At 52.0% G+C, this 23,170-nt stretch overlaps 2 protein-coding genes across 2 annotated transcripts; both read right to left on the bottom strand.

Moving 5' to 3' along the window:
• Positions 1–612: 612 nt before the first annotated feature.
• Positions 613–6,980, bottom strand: EFNB3 (ephrin B3). The gene is made up of 5 exons (XM_084862704.1): positions 6,158–6,980; positions 3,697–3,989; positions 3,417–3,509; positions 3,216–3,320; positions 613–2,788 (listed from the first exon to the last, which is right to left on the bottom strand). Exons 1-5 carry the CDS (start codon positions 6,277–6,279, stop codon positions 2,379–2,381), a joined length of 1,023 nt encoding a protein of 340 aa, XP_084718830.1. The 5' UTR covers positions 6,280–6,980; the 3' UTR covers positions 613–2,378.
• Positions 6,981–8,455: 1,475 nt separating this feature from the next.
• On the bottom strand, positions 8,456–23,121 carry WRAP53 (WD repeat containing antisense to TP53). The gene is made up of 10 exons (XM_084863848.1): positions 21,899–23,121; positions 21,632–21,730; positions 21,261–21,372; positions 10,659–10,747; positions 10,360–10,450; positions 10,131–10,263; positions 9,362–9,570; positions 9,094–9,197; positions 8,828–8,962; positions 8,456–8,717 (listed from the first exon to the last, which is right to left on the bottom strand). The coding sequence occupies exons 1-10, from the start codon at positions 22,300–22,302 to the stop codon at positions 8,471–8,473; spliced, it is 1,623 nt and encodes a 540-aa protein (XP_084719974.1). The 5' UTR covers positions 22,303–23,121; the 3' UTR covers positions 8,456–8,470.
• Positions 23,122–23,170: the final 49 nt, after the last annotated feature.

Raw genomic sequence — 23,170 nt, 5'->3', positions numbered from 1 at the left:
CCCCACACTCCCCACGCTGCCCCCCACACTCCCCACACCACCCCACACACACACTCCCCACACCGCCCCCACCACCCCCCACACTCCCCACACCACCCCCACACTCCCCACGCCGCCCCCCACCCTCCCCACACCACCCCCACCACCCCCCAGAGTCCCCACACCACCCCACACACTCCCCCCACAGTCCCCACACCACCCCCACACTCCCCACACCACCCCCCACCCTCCCCACACCACCCCCCACACTCCCCACACCACCTCCACACTCCCCACACCACCCCCCACCCTCCCCACACCACCACCCACACTCCCCACACCACCCCCCACACTCCCCACACCACCCCCCACACTCCCCACACCACCCCCCACACTCCCCACACCACCCCCCACACTCCCACAAGCTCACTTCCCTTCCCTCAGTGGCTGCCTGCCTCAACCTTCTCACCCAGCCCATTCTCCCCTCCCCAGACACTGTCCACCTCACCCCTCCAACCCAACCCTCTCCCTACCCTCCCCCTTGGTTTTATGAGATCCAACCCTAGGCCTGAAAGCCACTCTAACCACCAGTTCTCCATTCCAATTCACATCCAGTCATTTCCAGCCTCCTCGTTAACTTTTGAAGTTTTTTATTCTTTTTTTTGTTTGTTTTTGTTTTTGTTGTTCAAATTTCCCTTTTACAATAAAACTATTGAGATGACAGCCATACCCCGCCACCTCCCACATGGCAACAGCAACTTCCTGTTCCCTGGATGGAGCAATTAGAAAAATCAGGAAGGAGCCGGGAACTACAGCAGAGCGATGACTTGACATCCGGTGGACAAAGCAACCACGTTGGCTGGTGATGGAGGTGGCGGCGGACTTGGTGCCCGAGGGCAGCTCTGGTCTCATACTGAGCTGGGAGGAAACTGAGGGAACACCCACTTGTGTACTGGGGGGCAGGAAGAGGTATAAGCTGGTCACTATGGAACAGCGGCAGTTGCTAAGTGCCACCGTCAGCTAGACCAGTCAGTAGGCCACCATTCTGGTCACTAAGAAGGGAGCTGTGTGGAGTCCGAAGAGAGTAGGAAATGGAGGATGTGATGAACAAGACAGCCATCTGGGCTATTGGGGGACAACACAGGGGTTCTTGGGGTAGTCCTGTTGAGTGACAGAGATTATACTGAAATGTGGAAAGGGAAGAAGACACTGGGCCTACCACCGCAGACGGCAGGCATCTTAGAAGTAGCACAGAGAACACAGGAAGGGAGGTCCTGGGACGGGCCACTGAATACCAGGAAAGTCCTCCGCAGTAAGGACTGTCCTGCTCCCCTTCTCCACAGAGTAAGGGCCATCCACCTCCCTCCCCTCCACCCCCAGACTAAGCCACTTGAGTTCCAGCCAGATGAAGGCACTTCCAGTTCCTGCTGCACTGCTTTTGCCACTTCGCCAGGCCCCTTCTGTCCAGGCCTGGCCGCTTCTTGTCTGGAGCAAATCACTTCCTGTCCCAAGTGACCCATTCGGCATCGGACCAAGTCCATCATGTGTCCCAACCAGTTCGTGTCTTGTCATTGGCCACTGGACGAACGGGATACTTCTCGTCGCAGCTGTCATAACCCACCCACCCCAAACGGCTGGAGCGAGTATGCAGAGGCCTGGGGCAGGGCAGAGACGGAGCCCCGCTGCCCATGCCCTGAGCGGGGGTGGGCTGCCAGAGCTTCCCCCATAAGGCCCCCGTTTTTGGCAGATTGAGGGGAGTGGTTGACAAAAGGTCAGGAGAGGGAGCTGAGGGGAGAAAAGCTTTGATGCCCCCACCTAGGGGATGGGAGAGGCACAGGATAAGAAGCCAAGAGGGTGCAAGGTGATGTAGGGAGGGGAATGCTAGGGAAGAGGAACAGACCTAGAGACAGGAGAGAGAGAGAGAAGAGAAGAGAAGAGAAGAGAAGAGAAGAGAAGAGAAGAGAAGAGAAGAGAAGAGAAGAGAAGAGAAGAGAAGAGAAGAGAAGAGAAGAGAAGAGAAGAGAAGAGAAGAGAAGAGAGGCAGAAAGAGGTGCCCAGCGAAGGCAGACTGTTCCCGCCCCAGCTCTCAGCGGGTATGGGGAGCAAGGATCCCTGGGCCATCAGAAGAGGTGGCCGAGTCTCTGCCTCCTTCCCAAGGGAACAGGACACGGGACCACAGACAGAGAGGGGCACACGTGGCCAACCACAGGGCAGGAAGTGATTCGGTGAAAACCTTAAGGAATCCTACAAGTAGAGGAGAGGGCAACAGCCAGGAGGAATAAAGAGGCTGGTGGGGCAAAGGGGGCCAAGGAGATGCCAGAGGTGTCCCTCCAACCATGAATTACACGGAGGAGCACCGCAAGGAGGGCTGGATCCGGGAGAGCAGGTGGGCGGAGCCCTCATACCTTGTAGTAGATGTTCGGAGGGCTCTGGGGGGGCCCGTCCTGCACGATGTACACAGGATGCCCATAGTCACCACTCACCTTCTCGTAATGGGGACAGAAGGGGGCGTCTGCAGCCCCACTGCCCCGGAGAGCTATCCCCAGTTCCCCGGGCTCAGCCTCCCTAGGTCCCATCCCACCTCCACCCCCCAGGCCCAGAGACCCTCCCCTCCCAAAGGAGCCAGGACCGGGGTGGCGACTCTCCGAAGGCTTGGCCCGCCGTCTCCGCCAACACATGGCACCCCCAGCCCCTGCCACGCCCAGCAAGAGCAGCGCCAGCCCCCCTGCTGCCCCGGCCACTGCGGGCATGCTGGGAGGGGGCAGGGGGCCTTCAGCACCCCGGGAAGTTGCATTGCTGGTGGGGTCACCTGGCAGGGAAGGGGTGAAGGAGGAAAGAGGGGAAGGGGCTGAAGGAGCCACCTGGGCATCTGGCAGCCAGCCTTGGGGGGCCCCGTGGGCTCCCAGTGCACAGGCCCCTTGGGGACCCCAAGTCCCCGCCACCCCTCCAAGCCCAGCTCCGAATCCAGGTGTGTCCAGCCCTTCCGCTCTGTGCCAGAGTCCTCCCCGCTTCTCTGACAGCCCTGATTGAAGCGCTGACTTGGCTAATTAGTTCTAATTGAGTCTTTTCCTCATTTGGCTTCCATTCCCTTCTCACCCTCCATCCTCTCTTCCCCTCTTCCACCACCACCCCCCAAAAAAAAATCTAAAGAAGGAGGGAGAGGGCGAAGGCAAGGCAGCTGGGATCCAAGAGCAGAGAAGGCTGGGGAAGGGAGGAGCCGGACCCCTCGTTCCTACCTGGCACGTTCTCCTTCCCTGGCTGCAGGCTGTGGGCTGCCCCTCGGTCTCTTTCCACCGGCATTTCAGACACAGGCTTTCGAGGGGCAGCCCCTCCTCGGGGACCTGGCAATAGCAAAGGCCAAAGAGAAAGGGGTGCTGACCGTGACGGGACTGCCCCCACCTCCCTCAGCTCCTCGGAGGCGCCCCAGCCCCACTCACTCTGTCCCACTCGGAGGAGAACCTTCATGCCTCTGGTAAGGCACACGCCGCCCTGCAGGCTCTCCAGACCTTCCCGGGTCCCGTCGGACGTGGCTGGGAGAGAAGACCCACAGGGACAGGTTGGCACACGAGAGTCTGGCCTCAATCTTGCTCCATGCCCTGGCCCCAACACCACCCCAGGGCATCAGGGGTCGCTCTCGGCTCCGGTGGTCCTCTCCCTCATCTGCCCTCCCTCCCAGGAGCACCTCCCCACTCAGCCCTGCCCTCTGCCCAGCAGTACCAATTATGTAGTAATCATGGTGCGAGCGGAACTCGTGGCCCCAGAGGTTAGGGCTATACTCCTGGAACTTGATGGTGAAGCGGAGATCCAGGTCTGGCCGGTCACAAGTGAGAAGGAGGTTTGGGGCAGGGGGTGCCTCACAGCGTCGGCCCTGGGCACCCCCTACCAGATACAGCTTGTAGAACTCATAATTAGGAGAGGAGTGGGGGCCGGGAGGCCGGGCCCGGGGGCAAAGCAGGTCTAGCCGGTCCCCAATCTGAGGGTAGAGCACATAACCACCCTCTGCCTGGAACCTATGGGGAGGAGGTTGAGGCGGACAAGGGGGAGAGGTGTCAGAGGTCTGGCCCCAGAGCTTCGCCTCCCTCATCCCACATCCCTGCAGGTCAGCCTTTGTCTGACTAGGAAGTCCGTTCCGAGAGAGCAGGCACTAAGGGCTCCGTCAGCTCACGCTGGAAGCAGCAGGAAGCCAGGCTCAGAGGTCTCCTGCCCCCTTGGTTGCCCAATTGCACTCTTCAGCCTGCCCTCACCACACACACACTACCATCTATCCCTTCATCACCAGCTCTGTTGCCCTGGCAACAGGATGCCAGTTACCAAGGAGCTGGCCTCTCTGGAACCACACAGCCCACCCCTCCCAGGTGACTTCACTATTCTATGGCAGTCAACCATGGGGGCAGAGCCTCCCCTCCCCCAAGCCACAACCGAATTTCAGGGTTTCAGAGCAGAAAGGGGGAGGGGGAAAGAGAGTGACTAAGACTAGGGTCCCAAGTTTGCCAGGCAATGTGGCAGGAGGCAAACGCCTGGCCTGGCAATGATCCTGAATGGGGCAAATGGGGACCAGGGTCTGGGGGCCAGCTCCCCCACATTGCCTTGCTCGGCACCTCTCTTCCCTCAGGTCTCCGACTTCCCAGGGAAAGTTGCCCCATTGCTTTGGAAAGGAAGGAGTTGCCTTTTCTAACCACCACCGACACAAGCCCACATCTCCCTCCGCTCAGGCACCCATCGGCCCAGCACAGCCACTCCTCGCCGGCCTGCAGCCCTTCCCTCTTCACGGATGGCAGACAGGTCTCAGAACTGGACCCCAGGGGACTGCTGCTCTGTATCTGACCACCCGACACCCCAAAGAGCCTCCCAAACACCCCGATTCCCTTTCCTCAACTCTATTAGAATAAGCCTAATGTCTTCAAGCCGAAGCAGATAAAATGCACCTGGGAGTTGACAGGTACGGGGCTGGGTAAGGAAAAGACAGTTGAGAGCCCTGGCCGGGTTAGCTCAAGTTGTTAGCTCCATTGAGCATCATCCAGATTCTCTCATATCAGAGAGAGAGAAAGGACAGTTGAGATTATACCCAAAGAAATGGGAGGGAGGCCAGAACGGTGAGATGTGGGAGGCTGTGAATGAAGTAGAGAGAAAGACCAATAATCCTAGTGAGTATGTATGTATGTTCCAACACCTCACCTCTGATCCTCTACGAGCTGTGAGGACTGGGGACACAAACCCAGAGAGGTTAAGGCGTGTGCCCAAGGCCACACAGCTCACCCATTAAGATCTGAAGTGCTCCAAAGTCCACCCTCTTCCCAGGGCCTCATGCAGCCTCCCCCCGGGGATTTTTTCCAAAACACACAACTCCTTTGCTGATGGGGAGAGAGGTTTGCAAGGAGGCAAGAGACCCAGATGACCTCCCAGGGTTCTCCCCAGTGTGGCTTGAAGTTTCATCTGACCCCTGGCCTTTCTCCAGAGCGAAGCAAGCCTGCCTTGCCACGGAGATCTAATGGGAGAGTTTGCAGCAAAGATGGGGGAGGGAGCCATGGAGTCCTGGGGACTTCAGATGCCAGGGGGGCCTCCCGGCTTCTTTCAGAAGGAAGTCCAGAAGCCAGAGCGCAGGAATAGCATCGGCGGGGACACTGTTCCACCCAGGGCTACTGTCCGCCTGGCTGGGGGCAAGAGTCGGGAGCCCGATTGTGTGAAGAGAGCCAACAAGCCCTGGGGAGTTGTCCCCACACTGAGCCCCCTTCCCTCCCATCTCCACTGGAGTCCTTTCTGGGGCGGGAGGCACCCTGCCTTTCCCTTCAACGCTTCAGCAGCACCTACTCAGCGGCTCTCCTGAGAGCTGACACTAACCAGGCTCCCGCCAAGTCCAGCCTCCGACACCAGGCAAGGCTCCCACAAACCCACACCACCACTCCACTGCCCGCCCGGCTCCCCGGGAACTTTCCGATCTTTGCCCTTGGGGTCTCTCAAACTCCCAGTACCTGGATATCACCACACACACCTCCAGCTCCGTGTGCCACCGGGAGGCTGGCTCCTAAGACCATCCGTCCAGTCACCATCAGCTTCCAGCAGGGCGCCGGCACCCTCCCTCCAGGGCCCTCCCAGCTCAGGGGATTCAGCTCCCAGGTCCCCCAGGCTCCCACACTCCCTGCTGGGAAGGGCTAGGGTCTCCCCAGCCCGGGTCGCTCACCTCTTATTCGCCGAATTCCAGTAGACGGGCTCCAGGCTGAGCCCAGACACCAGCCCCCAAAAACCGAGCAGCAGCAGGGCCCCGACTCGCACGCCCCCCGGCCTAGAATGGGGGGCCCCCATGACCCCGCCAAGGCCTGGGGGCGGGGCACCAACTCCCCCAAAGTCGATCACCCCCTGGGGTGACTGCCTTCGCTGTCCAGGCTATTCTGCCCCGACCCCCCGGGCGGCCGACACCCCCGCTCCCACGCGGACCCGCGTCCTGCTCTGCCCGCGCCCGGCTCCGGGGCGCTCAGCCCTCCGGAGCCCTTCCAGGGGCGGTCTGCGAGCTCCCCGCGCCCAGCCCAGGCGCCAGCACCCCGGGGTGGGAGAGCGGGCCTAAGTCGGGGACTGCGGGAGCCGGACGCCCGGCGGCGGCGGCATGGGGCGTCGGACGAGGGAGCGAGGAAGGGGGCGCCGAGCCGGAGCCCCAGCCTCGCCGGGATTGAGGGCAGCGGGCTAAGGGAGGAAACCAGTCCTGAGCCCGGGAGGGGGAGTTAAAGGAGAGACGGGGAGGGGGAGAGGGTGGCGGAGGGAAAAGCCGGAGCTGGAGCTCGCGGCGGAGCGGGCGGCAGGCTCCCGCAGCCCACGCCCCCACACCTCCCGCGGCCGCGCACCTCCCGCCGCCGCGCTCCCCGCTCCCCGGCGCGGGCTCTCACGCCCCCTTTGTGTTGACGACTCCGGTCTCTGGCTCAGTTTCTTGCCCATCTCCCCTCCGGAGCGCTAGGGATCTTCATCTCTCAGATTCGGAAAGGCTCTCGCCTTCTCCACCCCGGGAACCCAGCCCCTGTCGCTCCCGCAGCCGCCGCCTCCCGCATCCCAAACACCACCGCCGCCCCCGGGAGGCCGGGGAGAAGGGCGATAACCTTAACCTAGGGGCTGAGCGATCATGGCGACCACCTGTGTGCGGTGGGCGGGCAGAGCTAAATAAAGGAGCCCCATTGCAGTGATGAGGAAACTGAGGCTCAGGGAGGCCCTGGGACTAGCCCAAGGTCACAGGGTGTCTAGGAACCAAACCCAAGTTGCTGAAAGAGAAAGGGGTACCGAGGGGTCTTTTTACCCCTGGGGTCCTGTTGTCACAGCCTCCTGTGCCCTTTACTGCTATCCAGGGGTTGGTGAAAAGCAGGAGATTAGGGGGTAAACCTGGGCCCTTCTTGGATGGCTATGGGGAGACACAGGCTGGGAGAGGAAAGGGAGTACAGACAGCCCCAAACTCGCATTCAGCTGGAAGGCTGTTTCCAATTATCCTGGGGGAAGGGAGGGGGCTGCCTGCTTGTGTGCAAGAACCCTAGCTTTCAGCACCTCTGGGCAGAGGTGGCATTCCTCTCCCCTTTCGAGCTGTTACAGGCCTTCAGTCCCTTCCCTTTGATTTTGAGGTCCAAATCAACCCCCCTACTGACAGTCTCTTCAGATTCCTGCTGACAGTAACCCTTCACAGCTCCCCAATTCAGTGTTTGTCAAGGTGTGTGTGTTGGGGTGGGCGTCGGGGGGATGAAGCGGGGGATAAAAGGGGGAGCAAGCTGCTGCTTGAAATAACATACTGCCCCCCCTCAAAGACAGAGCAGATAAATGGAGAAACACCAGTAACAACTGCTGAATGAGAGACGCTCACCCTTGTCCTGCATCTAACGGAAATACAGATGTGACGTGTGTGTCTCTGAGCACCTTTACTCTTCTCATGTGTCCTTGACTCTGGCTACTGAGACAGGGCCTCCTGGGGGAGCCCAGGGGAGGGGGTGGGGGTGCTTCTGCTCCCCTCTCCCAGCGCTGAGTGATGGTCCCTCTGCTGCTGGAGGAGGGTAACTAGTGTTGAGCAAGAGAGAGCGGGTGTCTTGTCTGTCACCATCTGCACAGTCTCACATAGTCACGCCCAGCAGTCTGACACACAGCTCCTGCCACTCCTGCTCCGCCACGCTCACTGTGACCCCTGCCACCCCACCTTGGGAGTGAGATTTCAAACAGGTTCCCCCCTCTTCCGTTTATCAAGTTGCCTAGCAACCAACCAGTCAATGGCATGAAGCCCCACCCCCACTACTTGACTTCACGCTGAGCTCAGTAGTCCCATTGGCTCCTGCCTAGTACCACCTCTCAACCCTGGTTTTAGGAACAATATGCCAATCCCCACTGCTGCTGGACTAGGGAGCCCACTAATGGGCACACCCCCCACACCCCCGTACACCCCCGACCCCCCCACCTCTCCCACCGCCCGCAACCTTCTCTCCATCATTTGCCTTCCCAAACAGACACAGAGACTCTGGTATCATAGAAAACCTTTTTATAGAAACTCATCCCCACCACTGTTTGTGCCCCCCTGTTCCTTCTCCCCCTGCTGAGCATCAGGGAGACCGGGGTCTGGGCCCCCCCCACACCACCAGAGCTGAAGCTGACACTCAAGGTGGGCGTGGCGCATGGAGAGCAGGGGAAGGTCCGCCTCCTGCTCCCCCTCGTCCCCACTGTCCGTGGGCTCCGGAAACACACGCTGACCGGAGGCCGTGGCCAGCAGCGGCAGGCTAGGGTGCAGGCTGGAGGGAGAGACAGGCGGCGTCTGTCAGCACCCTCAGAGAGGATGGATGCTGGCTCCCTCTGCACTTCATTCCCCTCCCCGCCCGAGCCCCACGCTCTGTGGTGTGACCTCACTCCGTTGGTGCAGTCCCTCTGAGGCAGAAAGCTCAGCACCGGCTCCGGCTTCCTCTCGTGCCCGGCCTCGCCAGTGTCCCACACAGACACAGCCCCGCTCGTGCTGCCGCTCACCAGGAACTGCCCGGTCCTGGGGAGAGAGCGGAGGCTCGCTGGCACGGAGTCGTCGTCCCGGCCCAGGAACCCCTCACACCCGGGGGTTCGAATCTGGGCTGCAGGGGGCACCAGAGCCCTGGGAAGGAAGGACCCACGGCCACTCACGGGTCCAGATCAAAGTAGATGCGCTGGTTGGTGGTCACCTCACGACTCAGGGACCACAGTGGATGACCAGGCTGCCGGAGGTCCCAGCACAGAAGCTCAGCATCCTGAAGACATAGGACAGGGGCCTGGAGACCACCACCTCTGCTTCCCTCAGCTGTACAGGCACTCCTTTAGCTTGCGGTGATTTTTTTCTCATGTCTACCCCCAACATAGGCTACATCCCCACTCCTGCCTACTGCCCTTTGGGAGCTCAGCACATGACGCCTACCTTGCGGGCTCCTGAGAAGAAGCGGTTGCCATCCGGGTGAAAGCAGAGGTGGGTGATGCCCCCTCGGTGCCCTCCCAGCAAGGCGAGAAGGGAGCCATCGTCCGAGGCATACAGGCCCAGGGAGCAGCCATAGGACCCACAGGCGTAGAGGGGCTGGGCCGGGTTGAAGGCTATGCAGGAGATGATGCCGCTCTGGCCCTGCTTTTTTGCTAGAGGGAAGGGACAGAGTGGGGGAGCGAGCAGGGCACCTGACATTAACCGGGCTCATCAGAGGCGCACCTCTGTCCCTGTCCCACAGCTCTTGCGCCAGAACTCAGTATCTCCCCCACCCCATCTGCCACAAGATCCTCCTATCCCCCCCAACCCCCACAAAGGACCTAAATGCCTGAGACCTACTTCCTTCCTCTCAGATCTGTTTTTCCTGAAAGGAATGGAAAGCTGAAGGCTTGTAGTAAAATAGAGTCAGCTTCACCTCCAATATCCTAGCGATGCCAAGATTGTGGAGACCAAAGGGTACACAGCCAACAGGAACTGGGCTCAGAGCGAACGAGCTCTTTGCTCACCGGTTTGACCTCGGGAAAGTTTCATGCCTCCGAGTGTTTTCTCCTCTGCCCACCATGCACTCCTGCCTGCCAGGGCTGCACGGAGGAGGATGTGGCACACACACACACACACACACCCCAACATGTGGTCCCTGGCTCACACAAGGCCCCTCTGCGCATGGCAGTGCCCTTTCCTTGCTTCTTCTCTTAGAAGCACAGGTGCTTACCAAACGTGGCTCGGACCTCACAGTCACGGCCGGGCCGGGCCGTGGAAAAGACACGCACGGTCCGGTTGAAGCCACAGAAGAGCTGGGAGCCGTCCGGGGAGAAGCAGAGTGAGTGAGCTGCCGTCAGCTCATCCTGGGAGGACGAAAACAGGCCTCGTAAAGCACGTCACCCGTCCTCACGGCGGGAAAGCTGGGCCAGGACAAGCCGGGGCTGGGCGGGAGTCCCTACCAGGTGGTTGTAGGCGCGAAAGGAAGCCCGGAGCTCTCCGGTGAATGCATCCCAGATGTGAATTGGGTTCTCCCGGCTGCTGCTGGCCACGCTGAGAACAACAAGGACACTGAGGCCCTGCTGCTACCAGGGTGGGAAGCCAACTGACCGGCCCCCTGAGCTCACACCTGAAGGGCACACCGAGCTCCCTCCCCCCAGAATCCCTGGGCAGCCCTTGATTCTCGGTAGAGGATCCCCTTGGAACTGTTTGGGGGGTGGGGGTGGGGGTAGCAGAGGCAGAGGCAGAGGACTTCACTTACTAGGAGGTGTCTGGCTGGTTGGAAGACATCAGAGAATACCAGCAGTAATCATAGATGGTGTCGCCTTCCACCATCCGAAGGACGGGGACCTGGACAGAGATGGGATGCCTAGGTCACTGGCAGGGAAGGGAGGCATCTTGGACCTCCAGCAGCTTTACGGCAGAGGGAGACCATGTGTCATCATTTAACCAGGCAGGAGAGGGCAGATGGGGTCAATATGAAGAACAGAAGCTTTATCTCAACATTCAAAGGTCAGCTCATACGTTAATGTCAGACTTGGGCCACCAAAAGTCATACACATTCATCCTTTGCTTTTTAAACACTCAGAGAAGAAAAAATAAATAACATGCCAACAAAGAACCAACCAATAATATGCATATTTCATTTTTTTTATTGGTCTCAGAGAGGAAGAAAGAGGAAGAGAGAGATAGAAACATCCATGTTGAGAAAGAATCATTGATCAGCTGCCTCCTGCATGCCCCCTCCTGGGAATCGAGCCCACAACAGGGCATGTGCCCTTGACCGGAATCAAACCCAGGACCCATCAGTTCACAGGCCGATGTTCTTTTCTTTTTTTTAAAAAATGTATATTTTATTGATTTTTTTTATAGAGAGGAAGGGAGAGGGATAGAAAGTTAGAAACATTGATGAGAGAGAAACCTCGATCAACTGCAACCAATGTACATGCCCTGGGCATCAAAACTGGGACCTTTCAGTCCACAGGCTGACAATCTACCCACTGAGCCAAACCAGCTAAGGCAATGATACGCATATTTACTAAGCATCTACTAGGTGCCACTTGAGGCCTTAAACAATTAAACAGCCCTAGTCAGTTCAGTGGATAGAGCACTGACCCAAGGACTGAAGGGCACCCGGTTTGATACTGGTCAAGGGCATGTACCTTGGTTGTAGGCTTGATCCTGGCCTCAGTTCTGGGCTCATGTAAGCCAGGCCACTTTTGGGAGGCAACCAATCAATGTGTCTCTCTCACATCAATGTTTCTCTCTCTCTCTCACATCAATGTTTCTCTCTCTCTCTCTCTCTCTCTCTCTCTCTCTCTCTCTCTCTGTCTCTAGTTCAGTAGTTGGATGTTGACCCAAAAACCAACACATCAGCTGTTCAATTCCTGGTCAGGACACATGCCTGGGTTACTGGCTCAATTCCCAGTGCGGGGCGTGTAAGAAACAACTAGCCAATGATGTTCCTCTCTCATTGATGTGTCTCTCTCTCAATGCCTCTCCTTTTCTCTCTCTCTAAAAATCAATAAAAACATAGGTCGATGCTCAATCACTGAACCACACCGGCTAGGCTAAAAACACATATTTACTTTTTTTTAATCATTGGAAAATATCCTAAGGAGAGGGTTAACAAAAAAAATCAAAATTAAAAAGTTAAATAGTTCAAATATGCAAAGTATTAAAAAAAAAAACACAAAAAAAAACTGTAACTCTTTCACCCAGCTTAAGAAATAAAATATACAAAACAGTTAAAATTTCAGCCCTGCCGAAGCCGGTTTGGCTCAGTGGTAGAGCGTCGGTCTGTGGACTGAAAGGTCCCAGGTTCGATTCCGGGCAAGGGCATGTACATTGGTTGCAAGCACATCCCTGGTAGGGGGTGTGCAAGAGGCAGCTGGTCGATGTTTCTCTCTCATCGACGTTTCTAGCTCTCTATCTCTCTCCCTTTCTCTCTGTAAAAAATCAATAAAATATATTTAAAAAATAAAAACAAAATAAAATAAAATAAAATTTCAGCCCAATAAAACCTTCCCTCAGAGTTAAACACTATCCTGAATTTGCCAATCTCATGAATTTCTTTAGGAATACAGTAGGTCCTTGGGTTACATCGGAGATCCCTTCTTATGGCATGACGTACACAATTTTCACCGTAAGTCAGAACCCACCTATTATATATAAGCATCTATGTCACTCACATGGAGCACATACACAGCAGTAATGAAGTGAAACAGAAAAAAAAAATTTTTTTTTTAAAGATAACAATTCCTGACCTTTACTTGTGGTAAGTAAATAATAAAAAAGCATAAAGCACATATGTACATATGTCGAAATGACAGAACTTTTTTTTTTTTAATAAATAAATGGGAGATGGTGACATAACCATGAAACGATTTATATCCAGTTTGAAGTAACCAGAGGACTGCCTGTATATTTATACAAAAGAAAAACAATGTAGCCCTAACTGATTTGGCTCATCGGATAGAGTGTCTGCCTACAGACTGAAGGGTCCCAGGTTCAATTCCAGTCCAGGGTTGCAGGCTTCTCAGTGGGAGGCATGCAGGAAACAGCCCATCAATGATTCTCTCTCTGTCCCCCTCTGAAATCAATAAAATCACTGATGTTTCTATCTCTCTCTGTCCCCCTCTAAAATCAATAAAAATGTATTAAAAGAAAAAACAATGTATAGCATTGTCCTGCATGCCTTTAAACTTAATATTAATGATATCACACTGGTTGTGATTGTGAGATTTAGCCATGATGACACATTTGGTGCTAATTCGTGCATTTTCACTGCTGTAGAGTACTTCACTCATCTCTCCTTTCCTATCGACACTGATGTCTTTCCATTTTTTAGCTAGTGTGCTTTTTAACATTCTGGTACACAGAGGGTGGGTTTCTCTGTAGCTTCTGCTAACAAGGAAAATTGTTGGGCTCAATGGCATGTACTTTGCCAACTCTGCTAGGTAATGTCACATTTTTTCCCCAAAGGGCTCAACCCAATTCACTCTTCCACCGACTGCATGAGAGTGCCTGTTGCTCTGCATCCTGCTGCTATTGCCAGCCTTACATTTTTCTCAGTCTGAAGGCTGTGAAATGGTATAAATTGGCATTTCCTTCATACTACTGAGGTTAGACATTTATTTATGTGGGGTTTTTTGAGACACTTATCTGTTTATTAGCAATTTAAGTATGCCTTTTCATAATTTTTGTTCATTTTTCTACTAGGCTTTTCTCTTTTTCTTACTGATTTGAAGGAAATCTTTAAATCATCTGGACCAGTCCTTTGTTAGTTATTTGCTTAACTTTGAGTGATGTCATCCAGCTATGACTTCAGTTTTCACTTCTCTATTCTGAACCCATATATTCAACTGCCTGGTAGAAAGCTCCACTTGGCTCTCCCACAGGTACCTCACCCTCAATTTGTCCCTAAGGGACCAGCACCTGCCACCTTCAAGACAGCTGTCCCTCCTGGGCTCCACAGCCGATTTTCAAGCCTGAAATCAGCACCAGCCTGAATGACTCCTCCTCTGACTCCTCCTCTTTTCTGCCTTTCCACTCCTGGTCCAGCACAATATATTTTGCCAATTCCACCTCCTAGAGTTCTCTTGCATCTGTCCATTTCCCTTTGTTCCTCAAGGAGCCACTGCCTTCTTGCTAGCATTTCTACAAAACTTTAGATGTTCTCCAGGCCTCCCTGTACCCTCACACTCCAATCTACCCATCCATTCTCATTTCCACATACAGCCACATCGAGGCCCTACAGACCTTGTTAAATGGGATTCTGTACAGTGTCACCTTCTTAACATGATTCAATGACTCTTCATAACCCTCATATAACCCCCTCTTTACAAAGCTTTCCCTTACCAGGTGTCTACCCCATCCACCACTCATGGCTCACCTCTCAGTACTCACTCCTGAAAAATCCCTACATCCTACTATTTTGGCTCTCAGTTCTCACCATACTCTCAACCTGCAGGCTTTCACGCATACTAATGTTTCAGTCTGTAATACTCTTCTCTCACCTCTCCCAGCTTCTGGTTGAATCCTAGTCAGCCTTCAGGTCTCCTAGATGCTTCTTCTCCTGGGAGGCCTTCCCTAAGCCCTCAAGCTGAGCAAGGTGCCTGCTCCATGTTCCTATAGCCCTCTGTGCTCACTCTGCCCCGTACCTATCTGAGAAGGCAGGAACCACGTCTGTCTTGCTCGTACTGTTTCTCCAACATCTAGTATTTTAAATATTTTATTTTTTAATCCTCACCTGAGTACATGCTTACTGATTTTAGAGAGAGGGGAAGGAGCAAAGAGAGAGAGAGAGAGAGAGAGAGATCAATGTGAAACAGAAACATCGATAGGTTGCCTCCCATACATGTCCTGACTGGGAATCAAACCCGCAACCTAGATATGTGCCCTGAATAGAAATTGAATCTGCAATATTTTGGTGCATGGACGATGCTCCAACCAACTGAGCTACACTGGCCAGGGCTAAATAGTATTTTTGTGTGTTTTTTAAAATATATTTTTATTGATTTCAGAGAGAAAGAGAGAGGCAGAGATAGAAACATCAACGATGAGAGAGAATCATTGATCAGCTGCCTCCTGCAGGCCCCACACTGAGGATCAAGCCTGAAACCCAGGCATGTGTCCTGACTGGGAATCAAACCATGACCTCCTGGTTCATAGGTCGACACTCAACCACTGAGCCATGCAGGCCGGGCTAAATAATGTTTTAATGAGCAAATGAAGACAGGAGATTGTTTCAGTAACATAAGGCCCACAATAATAGGACCTTGAATTAAAGTAGAGGCAGTGAAATAGAGAGAAGTAGATGGATCAGAAAGATTAGGTGGACTTGATGGGATGTCGTAATTAATTAGATGTAGCGGGGGGAGGGGGAGGACATTAAAGGATGAGACCCTGGCTTTTGGTTTGAATACCTGAGTTCATCAAGATGGTGAAGAATGTGGGGTTCACGGGAGGGCTATGAGGTGCCAATGTCCTTGGTGAGGGTGAGCGGGAGAATCAGAAAGCAGAAGCCTCAAAGGAAAAGTTTTTACCAAGAGAAAGGACAATTGTCTGGATATAGTAGTTGGGAATGAGGGCTCCCCTCTGCCCCCAGTGAAATATGTAGGGCACACAGGACGCACAGTCTTCTCTGGAGAAGGCAAGAGGGAAGTAAATTTAAAAAATTTAAATTTAAATTTAAAAAAAAGAGGGAAGTAAATGCCTCAGGCAAGTGCCACAGGGAGGGAGAGTTCTCAGAAAGTGGCTGGGGAGTGGGAATAAGAGTTCTAGAAATGGGAGAGAAGGGAGGAAAGATAGTGGGAAACCACGTTGGGAAGAAGCAGTATGTGGATATACCCCAAAATACTCTGCAGCTTCCCTTCCTACATAAACTTTATCCATTTCCAAAGAGTAAACCTTAAAAGGAAATAGCTAACGAATGAGGTTGGGCTAGAACTGATACCCCCACAATGCTAACAGCATTGTATAAAAACACAAAAATGTTCAAGATAAATGGACTATCTATATCACAAGATACACAAATATATGTACTTTTTTAAACATAGTTTTATTGATTTCAGAGAGGAAGGGACAGGGAGAGAGAGAGAAACATCAATTGTGAGAATCTGATTGGCACACCCCCAACTGAGGATCAAACCTTCACCCTAGGGATGTGCCCTGACCAGGAAATGAAACCGAAACCTTATGGAGTACAAGATGAAGTTCCAACCAACTGTGCCACACAGGCCAGAGCCTGAACCCTGAGGCACCGCTGGTTTCTGTTCCAGGAACCGGGGTATGGAATGCCTTAAATTTTGCACTGAGAACTCAAAGGCCTGCAGCCTCCGCTCTTACAGAGCTGCATGCTGGATAAGCATTTAGGACCATCCCCAGAGTTTAATACCCTTCCTTCTTTAAAGAAACCACCAAGAATTTCTTTAATTCTCACCCTCTCTCCCCAATACAGGACAGGAGGTGGGTGTCAACTGTGCTCCCCACTGTAATTTCTAAGTCTTTCCACTGCTCCAAACTCTAGCTTCTCTCCAGTTCTTGCCATCAGTCTAGCTCCCCACTTTTTGTCATCTTCCCTCATTCACTGAGACTTTATCTCCTGGTTTATTGTCTCACTTCCTATAAATACTCCTGTTATTCTTGGTGACTTTCACTTCCACTGGGACTTTGAACTTGCTATTCTCTCTGCCCATTGTATTCTTTCCCAAAACATCAGCTTGGTTCACTCTCTTCCTTCCTTCACATCTCTGCTCAAATGTCATCTAAATAGTAAGGTCAGCTCTGGCTGGGTAGCTCAGTTGGTGGGAGTGTCATCCTATACACCCGAAGGTTGCGGGTTCAATTCCCAGTCAGGGTACCTACCTAGTTGTGGGTTTGATCCACAGGCTGGGCAAGTATAGGTTTTTCTCTCTCATTGAAGTTTCTCTCTCTCTCCCTTCCTCTCTCTCTAAAACCAATGAATCTTCTGATGAGAATTAAAAAAATTACGTGGACATAATCCTTGACTGCTTTTTTCCCCTCACCTCCACATTCAATTGACCTCCAAGTACAAAATATACTTCAAATGCATCCACATCCCTCCATCTCTCTTGACACCACCCTAGCCCAAGTACTACATATATGTTTTACTTTGTTATTTTTTTTAGTTGCCTATTCCCACACTAGAATATAAGTGTCACAAGGACAGGGACTTTTGCCTGTTTCTGTTTGACTAATCCTCAGCTTCTAAAACAGGGCCTGGTACATAGAATGTACTAAAAACAAAACAAAACAGTGTTGAATAAATGAATCAATGAAAGAATGGTGCATCCATCCAATATCATCCAATATCCATTCCTTCACCTCCTCCGCACCCACAGCCATAGCTGACACCATCATTGTGTCCTGGGCCTTGTCACCACCACAGTCTCTGGCTACCATCTCCAACCCATCCTGCTCGCTTGCTCTGCCATTTCTACCACAATTAATCTGCTTCATCAACAATATATTTACATCATGGCTGGTGTAGCTCAGTGGTTGAGCATCAACCCACAAACTAAGAGGTCACTGGTTCCATTCCCAGTCAGGGCACATGCCTAGATTGTGGGATCGATCCCCAGTAGGTGTGCAGGAGGCAGCCGATTAATGTTGCTGTTTCTCTCGTATCTATGTTTCTATCTCTCTATCCCTCTCCCTTCCTCTCTCTCTAAATATCAATAAAAACATGCCGAAACTGGTTTGGCTCAGTGGATAGAGCTTCGGCCTGTGGACTGAAAGGACCCAGGTTTGATTCCAGTCAAGGGCATGTACCTTGGTTGTGGACACATTCCCAGTAGGGGGTGTGCAAGAGGCAGCTGATTGATGATTCTCTCTCATTGATGTTTCTAATTCTCTATCCCTCTTTTTTCCTCTGTAAAAAACCAATAAAATATTTTTTAATTAAAAAAGTAAATATCAATAGAAACATCTATTTTTTTAAAAGACACCCTTGCCTTCCTCCCTGAGAAACCCCAACCAGACTATTCTCCATATTTGCACTCAACTAATATCAGTGACTACTTAGTGCTTACTATAGGTCAGGCACTGTTTTAAGCACTTTAATTCTTTTAATTTTCACAGCTATGTGAGGTGAGTGTTATTATCATCATCCTCATTTTACAAACTCAGATGACCAATTTACTTGCTGGGGAAAGATGCATAACCACGCTAATTTTTCTATTTTTCCTTTCCCACCCACTCTAATCATCTTCTGCCTCCATCACTCCTCTGACAGTACTCCTGTCAGGATCACTAATGTCTTCTTGGGTTATTCTCTAAACCTGCCTCACTTTCAACAGCATTTGGCATAACTCTGCCTCCATTTTTGTAATTTCTTCCGCACCCGTCCTCCATCTGCTGGGATGCCCAGAGCTCTGTCTGAGCCTTCTCCTTCTCCATCTACACTCTCTCTGGGACTGAATCCATTCTCAAGACACGACATACTATCTACATGCTCTCCCACTTCTCAATGTATATCCCTAGCCCCAATTTCTCCCCTTAGTTTTACACTTCACATTTAATGTACCCAAAAACTCCTGACTTGTCCCAATACCTTTTTATATCCCTGTTTCCTGCTCTGAGTAAATCATACCATCCATCTGGCAGCAAAACCTGGACACCACACTTGACTGCTTCCTTCCCTGCACCTCCACATCCAATCGACCTCCAAATCCTACAAAATATACTTCAAATCCACCCACATCTCCCCATCTTTCCTGATACCCTAGCCTAGGGGTGTCGAACTCAATCAGAGAAGGGGCCAAAATCTAAAATCCAGCCTAAATCGCGGGCCGAATGGTTTACTGAACAGTCATAAACTGACAATGTCATAAACTGACAGCGGAGTGCAGTGATGACAGCGCGGTGCGGGCCACATTGCAAGGCCTGGCGGGCTGGATTTGGCCCGCGGGCCTTGTGTTTGACACATGTGCCCTAGCCCAAGCAACATCATTTCCTGCCTGGACCATGAAAAACGCATCCTAATGAGTCTTCCTGATTTCACTGTTGCCCACCCACAATCCATTCTCTAAATTTCAGCCATCATTTTACTCCTCTGTTTTAAAACTCTACATGGCTTCCCAAACAAACTCCAAACGCCTTACTGACAAGATCTGACAACGTGGCTACGGGCCATCTCTCCATAACCAGCACGCTTCCCCTCTCACTGGCCTCCGTCCAGGTACATTAGTCTTTTTTCTGTTCTTCTTTCCCAGCTCTTGGTTTTTGGAAGATCACTGTCTCTCCCCAGAATGTTCTTTCTACAGCTCTTCACATGACTGATCTCATAATCATTCAGTTCTCAGTTTACAAGTCTCCTTTTCTTTTCAGAGGAGTCCATTTTTTTAAAATATATTTTTATTGATTTCAGAGAGGAAGGAAGAAGAGAGATATAAACATCCACGATGGGAGAGATTCATGGATCCGCTGCCTCTTCCAAGTCCCTCACTGGGGATGGAGCCCACAACCCAGGCATGTGCCCTTGACCGGAATCAAACCTGGGACCTTTTAGTTCGCAGGTTGACGCTCTATCCACTGAGCCAAACCAGCCAGGGCTCCCAGACGATTTTATCTCCGTGGTATCTTCTTGTTATTCTCTCCTCATTCTGTTTACTTCCTTCATAACATTTATTATAATTCATAATGAACTTGATTATTTATTGGTTTGCAGGTTTGTGTCTATCTCCCAAACAAGAAAGCAAACCAGCTCATCTGTCTCATTCACTTTATCCCAGCACCACACAGTAACTGATATATTGGTAATCACTTAATAAATACCTGTCGGCACTCTCCCTCTCAGGAGCATGCCCACACCTTTCTTCCTTCTCAGGCATGCATCTCCTAAACCAGGGGTCCTCAAACTTTTTAAAGTGGGGGCCAGATCACGGTCCCTCAGAGAGCTGGAGGGCCGGACTATATGAACTACTAATTCCTACTGTAATACCTCGGCTGCGCTCACTGCCCAAAAAACCTGGCGGGCCGGATCAGACTCCTCTGCGGGCCGCATGTGGCCCGCGGGCCATAGTTTGAAGACCTCTGTCCTAAACACTAAGCTCCCCCACAAGACTTGCAACCAGGGGAGCAATGGGCAGCGGCAGTTCAACCTGTCTCCAAGGTTCCTTTTCTCTGACTTTCCAGTGAGCCAAGGCAGCCCTGCCTAGAACCATTTTTTTCTTCTTTTTCTTTTTCTAAAATATATTTTTATTGATTTCACAGAGGAAGGGAGAGGGAGAGAGAGAGATAGAAATATCAATGATGAGAGAGAATTATTGATTGGCTGCCTCCTGCATGACCCCTACTGGGGATCGAGCCTGCAACCCAGGCATAAGCCCTTGACCAGAATTGAAACTGCAACTCTTCAGTTCGCAGGCCAACGCTCTATCCACTGAGCCACACCGGTTAGGGCGCCATTTCTATCTTATAACATTTCTACAGAGCCACAGCAGCCCCGCCTAGGCTCCCTCCTGTTGCTTCTTCTATTCTAAGCCCTTCCTTGTTTCATTGTGCCCAGCTTTAATAAATGTACTCTCAAAAAAAATCTGGGTCTAGCTAGTTTGGATAGGGATGATCAATCAACCCCAGGTATGCAGGGCCCCAGGTTCAATTCCAGTCAAGAGCCCATATCTCAGTTGCAGGCTCAATCCCCATGTGGGAGGCAACCAATCGACATATTGATGTTTCTCTCTGTCTCTCCCCCTCTACTCTCTCTAAAAATCAACGGAAAAATATCCTCGAGTGAGGATTAACAAAAAATAAAATACTACTAAAATAAAATGTTAGCCCTTGCTGGTTTGGTTCAGTGGATAGTGTCTGCCTGTGGAATGGAGGGTCCCATGTTTGATTCCAGTCAAGGGCACATGCCTGGGTTGTGGGTTTGTGAAGGCAGCCAATCAATAATTCTCTTTCATCCTTGATGTTTCAACCTCTCTCTCCCCGTCCCTTCCTTAAAAAAAAAAAAAGAAAGAAAAGAAAGGAAAAGAAAAGAAACAAAATAAAATTTTAAAAATAAAAAAATCTCTAAGTCAATTAAGTACTGTCACTACTCTTATGGAAAACACATATTCCTAACTAAAGAGGAGACAAACATCTCTTTAAATGACTTTATACCCTAGTTCAATTGGGTACAGCATCTTCCCAACACCAAGGTTGCAGGTTCAATCCCAGTCAGGTTGCATGCATAATTAAGTAGAACAACAAACAGATGTTTCTTTCTCTCTCAAATCAATTTTTTTAAAAAATAATAAAGGACTTCAGAATTTAGGGTAAAAAATGCTACCTATGGAAATTCATGATGGAGATGTTCAGTGTCTGGTGAAGAGGCTGGTTTAGCCCTTATCCTTACCATTTCTGCATATTCCAGCTGTTTCCCTTCATTGTACATCTCTGGGGGTAGGTTATAAATCCGCAGGATATTATCAGCACTATTGGTCAAGATGCAGGAACCATCAGGGGCCCTAGGAGTAGGCAAAAGTTAGAAAGCTAGACAGACCGACATTTTCCAAGTGTAGGGCTAGGGCTGAGCCTACGTCTAGGGAGTAAAGCCCCTCCGAGACCTAAGGGAGGTAGAAGACAAAATTCTAGGGGAAAGTGAAGTCCCGTCCAAGAGGGATTCTTACTCCTACTCCCACCTCTGGTGAATCCTTCTCCCAGAGAAATGAGGTATTTGAAGGTGAACATCCAGGTGTGTTTATCTCCCTGCCCCTTTTTCCTTACCACTTACAGCCTTTCAAGAAGTTCTCAGGCTGGGCGCTGAACTCTGACCAGGAACCACTGAGGAACTGAGGTAGCTGGGAGAAGCTGTAGCTCCAAGTGCTGGAAGGAAGATGGGGGACAAGAAACCTGAGTCGCCAAAGCAAAGAGGAAATAGGTCTGGAGAATTGGGACTGAGGACTGGAGGATAAGGTATATATCTCACACTTCCATGCATCTCAGATTTCCAATGTCCTCGGATTCCCTCAGTCAACTGCCGTCACCACTTACATGGATCCCTCATCCTCAGGAACAGGCTCCTCACACACACCTTCCATGGCTTCTCCGGGCCCCAAATCTGGCCAGTTCGTCTCCTCTGCAGGAAGGCTCACATTTTCAGAAAGCTCTTGCTCCTTGATTCCAGGGCTCAACTCACCAGGAGTGCAAAACCCTGTGTCCAGGGAAGTGGAGAGAAAAGCTGGGTCCCCCTCCTCCAGCTCCCGGGACAAAGGTGAGCCAACCATGGGATCCGGAGACGCGGGGGGCGGATCATCCCTTTCGGATGTCAGTGGCATCAGTTCTGGGTCCGTATTTTTATCCATCGGGGAAGCCTGAGGCGAGAGACGGGCTGAAGCTGGGGCTTTGTCTGCAGACAGGCAGTGGGGAGCTAACGGTGGCTCCTCGGACGTCTTCATACCGCAGAGGAAGCCCGGCAGGCATTGGCCTCGGCCAGGCAGCCCTCTTCCCACGGGCTGCCGGCAGGCTGCTCCGGCCGCTCCGCTTCCAAATGCACAAGGATCCCGGAAGCCGACAGACACACCTGCGCCTCCCTTCTTCTCCCGGGAGGGGGCAGAAGACCCCGGGAATGAAAAGTAGCAGCTGGGACACCTAGGTTGAAAGCACCGCGGAGCTTCGCGGGTTGGTCCCTTCGCGCCACTGGCTCTCGCGAGATCTGGGCCAACCTTCCGATTGGATCTCCGCCTCTCGGCTCAGATTTCGCGGGAGACCCGCGGAAGGGGCGGGGCCAGGGTTCACGGTTCCCAGGAAGCCGTGGGGCTCCTCGTGGCTCCTGGGAGTTGTAATCTGAAAGCGTCCGCCGGGGCGAGCCCCCGCGGTCGTCCTTAAAGCGCCTGCTTCCCACCTCAGCTGCAGGGGGCGCTAGCGCCATGCTTGATTTTTACAGGTTTTGAACTTTTCCTTCTCGCCAAGTTCCTCAGACTTTAGTATCTTCATTCACTAAGTACACATTTATTACTGACCGTTTAGTTGCTTCCCAGCACTGTACTAAGCCCTGGGAAATAAAACAGTGAATAAGACAGTAGACTAAAGCTTACGTTGCTGTGTATTTGAAGGCAAGGAACAAATATTTTCAGGTAGTAATAGGGCTGTGAAGAAAATAAAGCAAGATGGTGTGATACAGAGTAATAGGGGATCTTAATAAAAGCATTCCTAAAAGGTGACGCTTTCGCTGAGAAGAAACTGTCCAGCTACCTGGGAGAGAGGTGTTCCAGGCAGAGGGAACGGCAAGTACAAAGGCTTTCTTCCTTCCACCTTCCAATCGGA

The sequence above is a fragment of the Pipistrellus hanaki genome, assembly GCF_964339955.1.
Source record: "Pipistrellus hanaki genome assembly, chromosome: 16".
NCBI classification, from domain to species: domain Eukaryota; kingdom Metazoa; phylum Chordata; class Mammalia; order Chiroptera; family Vespertilionidae; genus Pipistrellus; species Pipistrellus hanaki.
Note: the sequence above shows the minus strand (reverse complement) of the source record. Positions and strands in the feature narration are given on the sequence as shown.

Coding starts and splice junctions, on each gene's coding strand:
- WRAP53 (XM_084863848.1), bottom strand. CDS start 22,302: ATGAAGACGTCCGAGGAGCCACCGTTAGCTCCCCACTGCCTGTCTGCA. Junction 10,451..10,658: donor AACCAGCCAGACACCTCCTA/GTAAGTGAAGTC, acceptor TGTTGTTCTCAG/CGTGGCCAGCAGCAGCCGGG. Junction 10,264..10,359: donor TTCGCGCCTACAACCACCTG/GTAGGGACTCCC, acceptor TCGTCCTCCCAG/GATGAGCTGACGGCAGCTCA.
- EFNB3 (XM_084862704.1), bottom strand. CDS start 6,279: ATGGGGGCCCCCCATTCTAGGCCGGGGGGCGTGCGAGTCGGGGCCCTG. Junction 3,321..3,416: donor TCTCCTCCGAGTGGGACAGA/GTGAGTGGGGCT, acceptor TGCTATTGCCAG/GTCCCCGAGGAGGGGCTGCC. Junction 2,789..3,215: donor AGGGAAGGAGAACGTGCCAG/GTAGGAACGAGG, acceptor CTTCCCTGCCAG/GTGACCCCACCAGCAATGCA.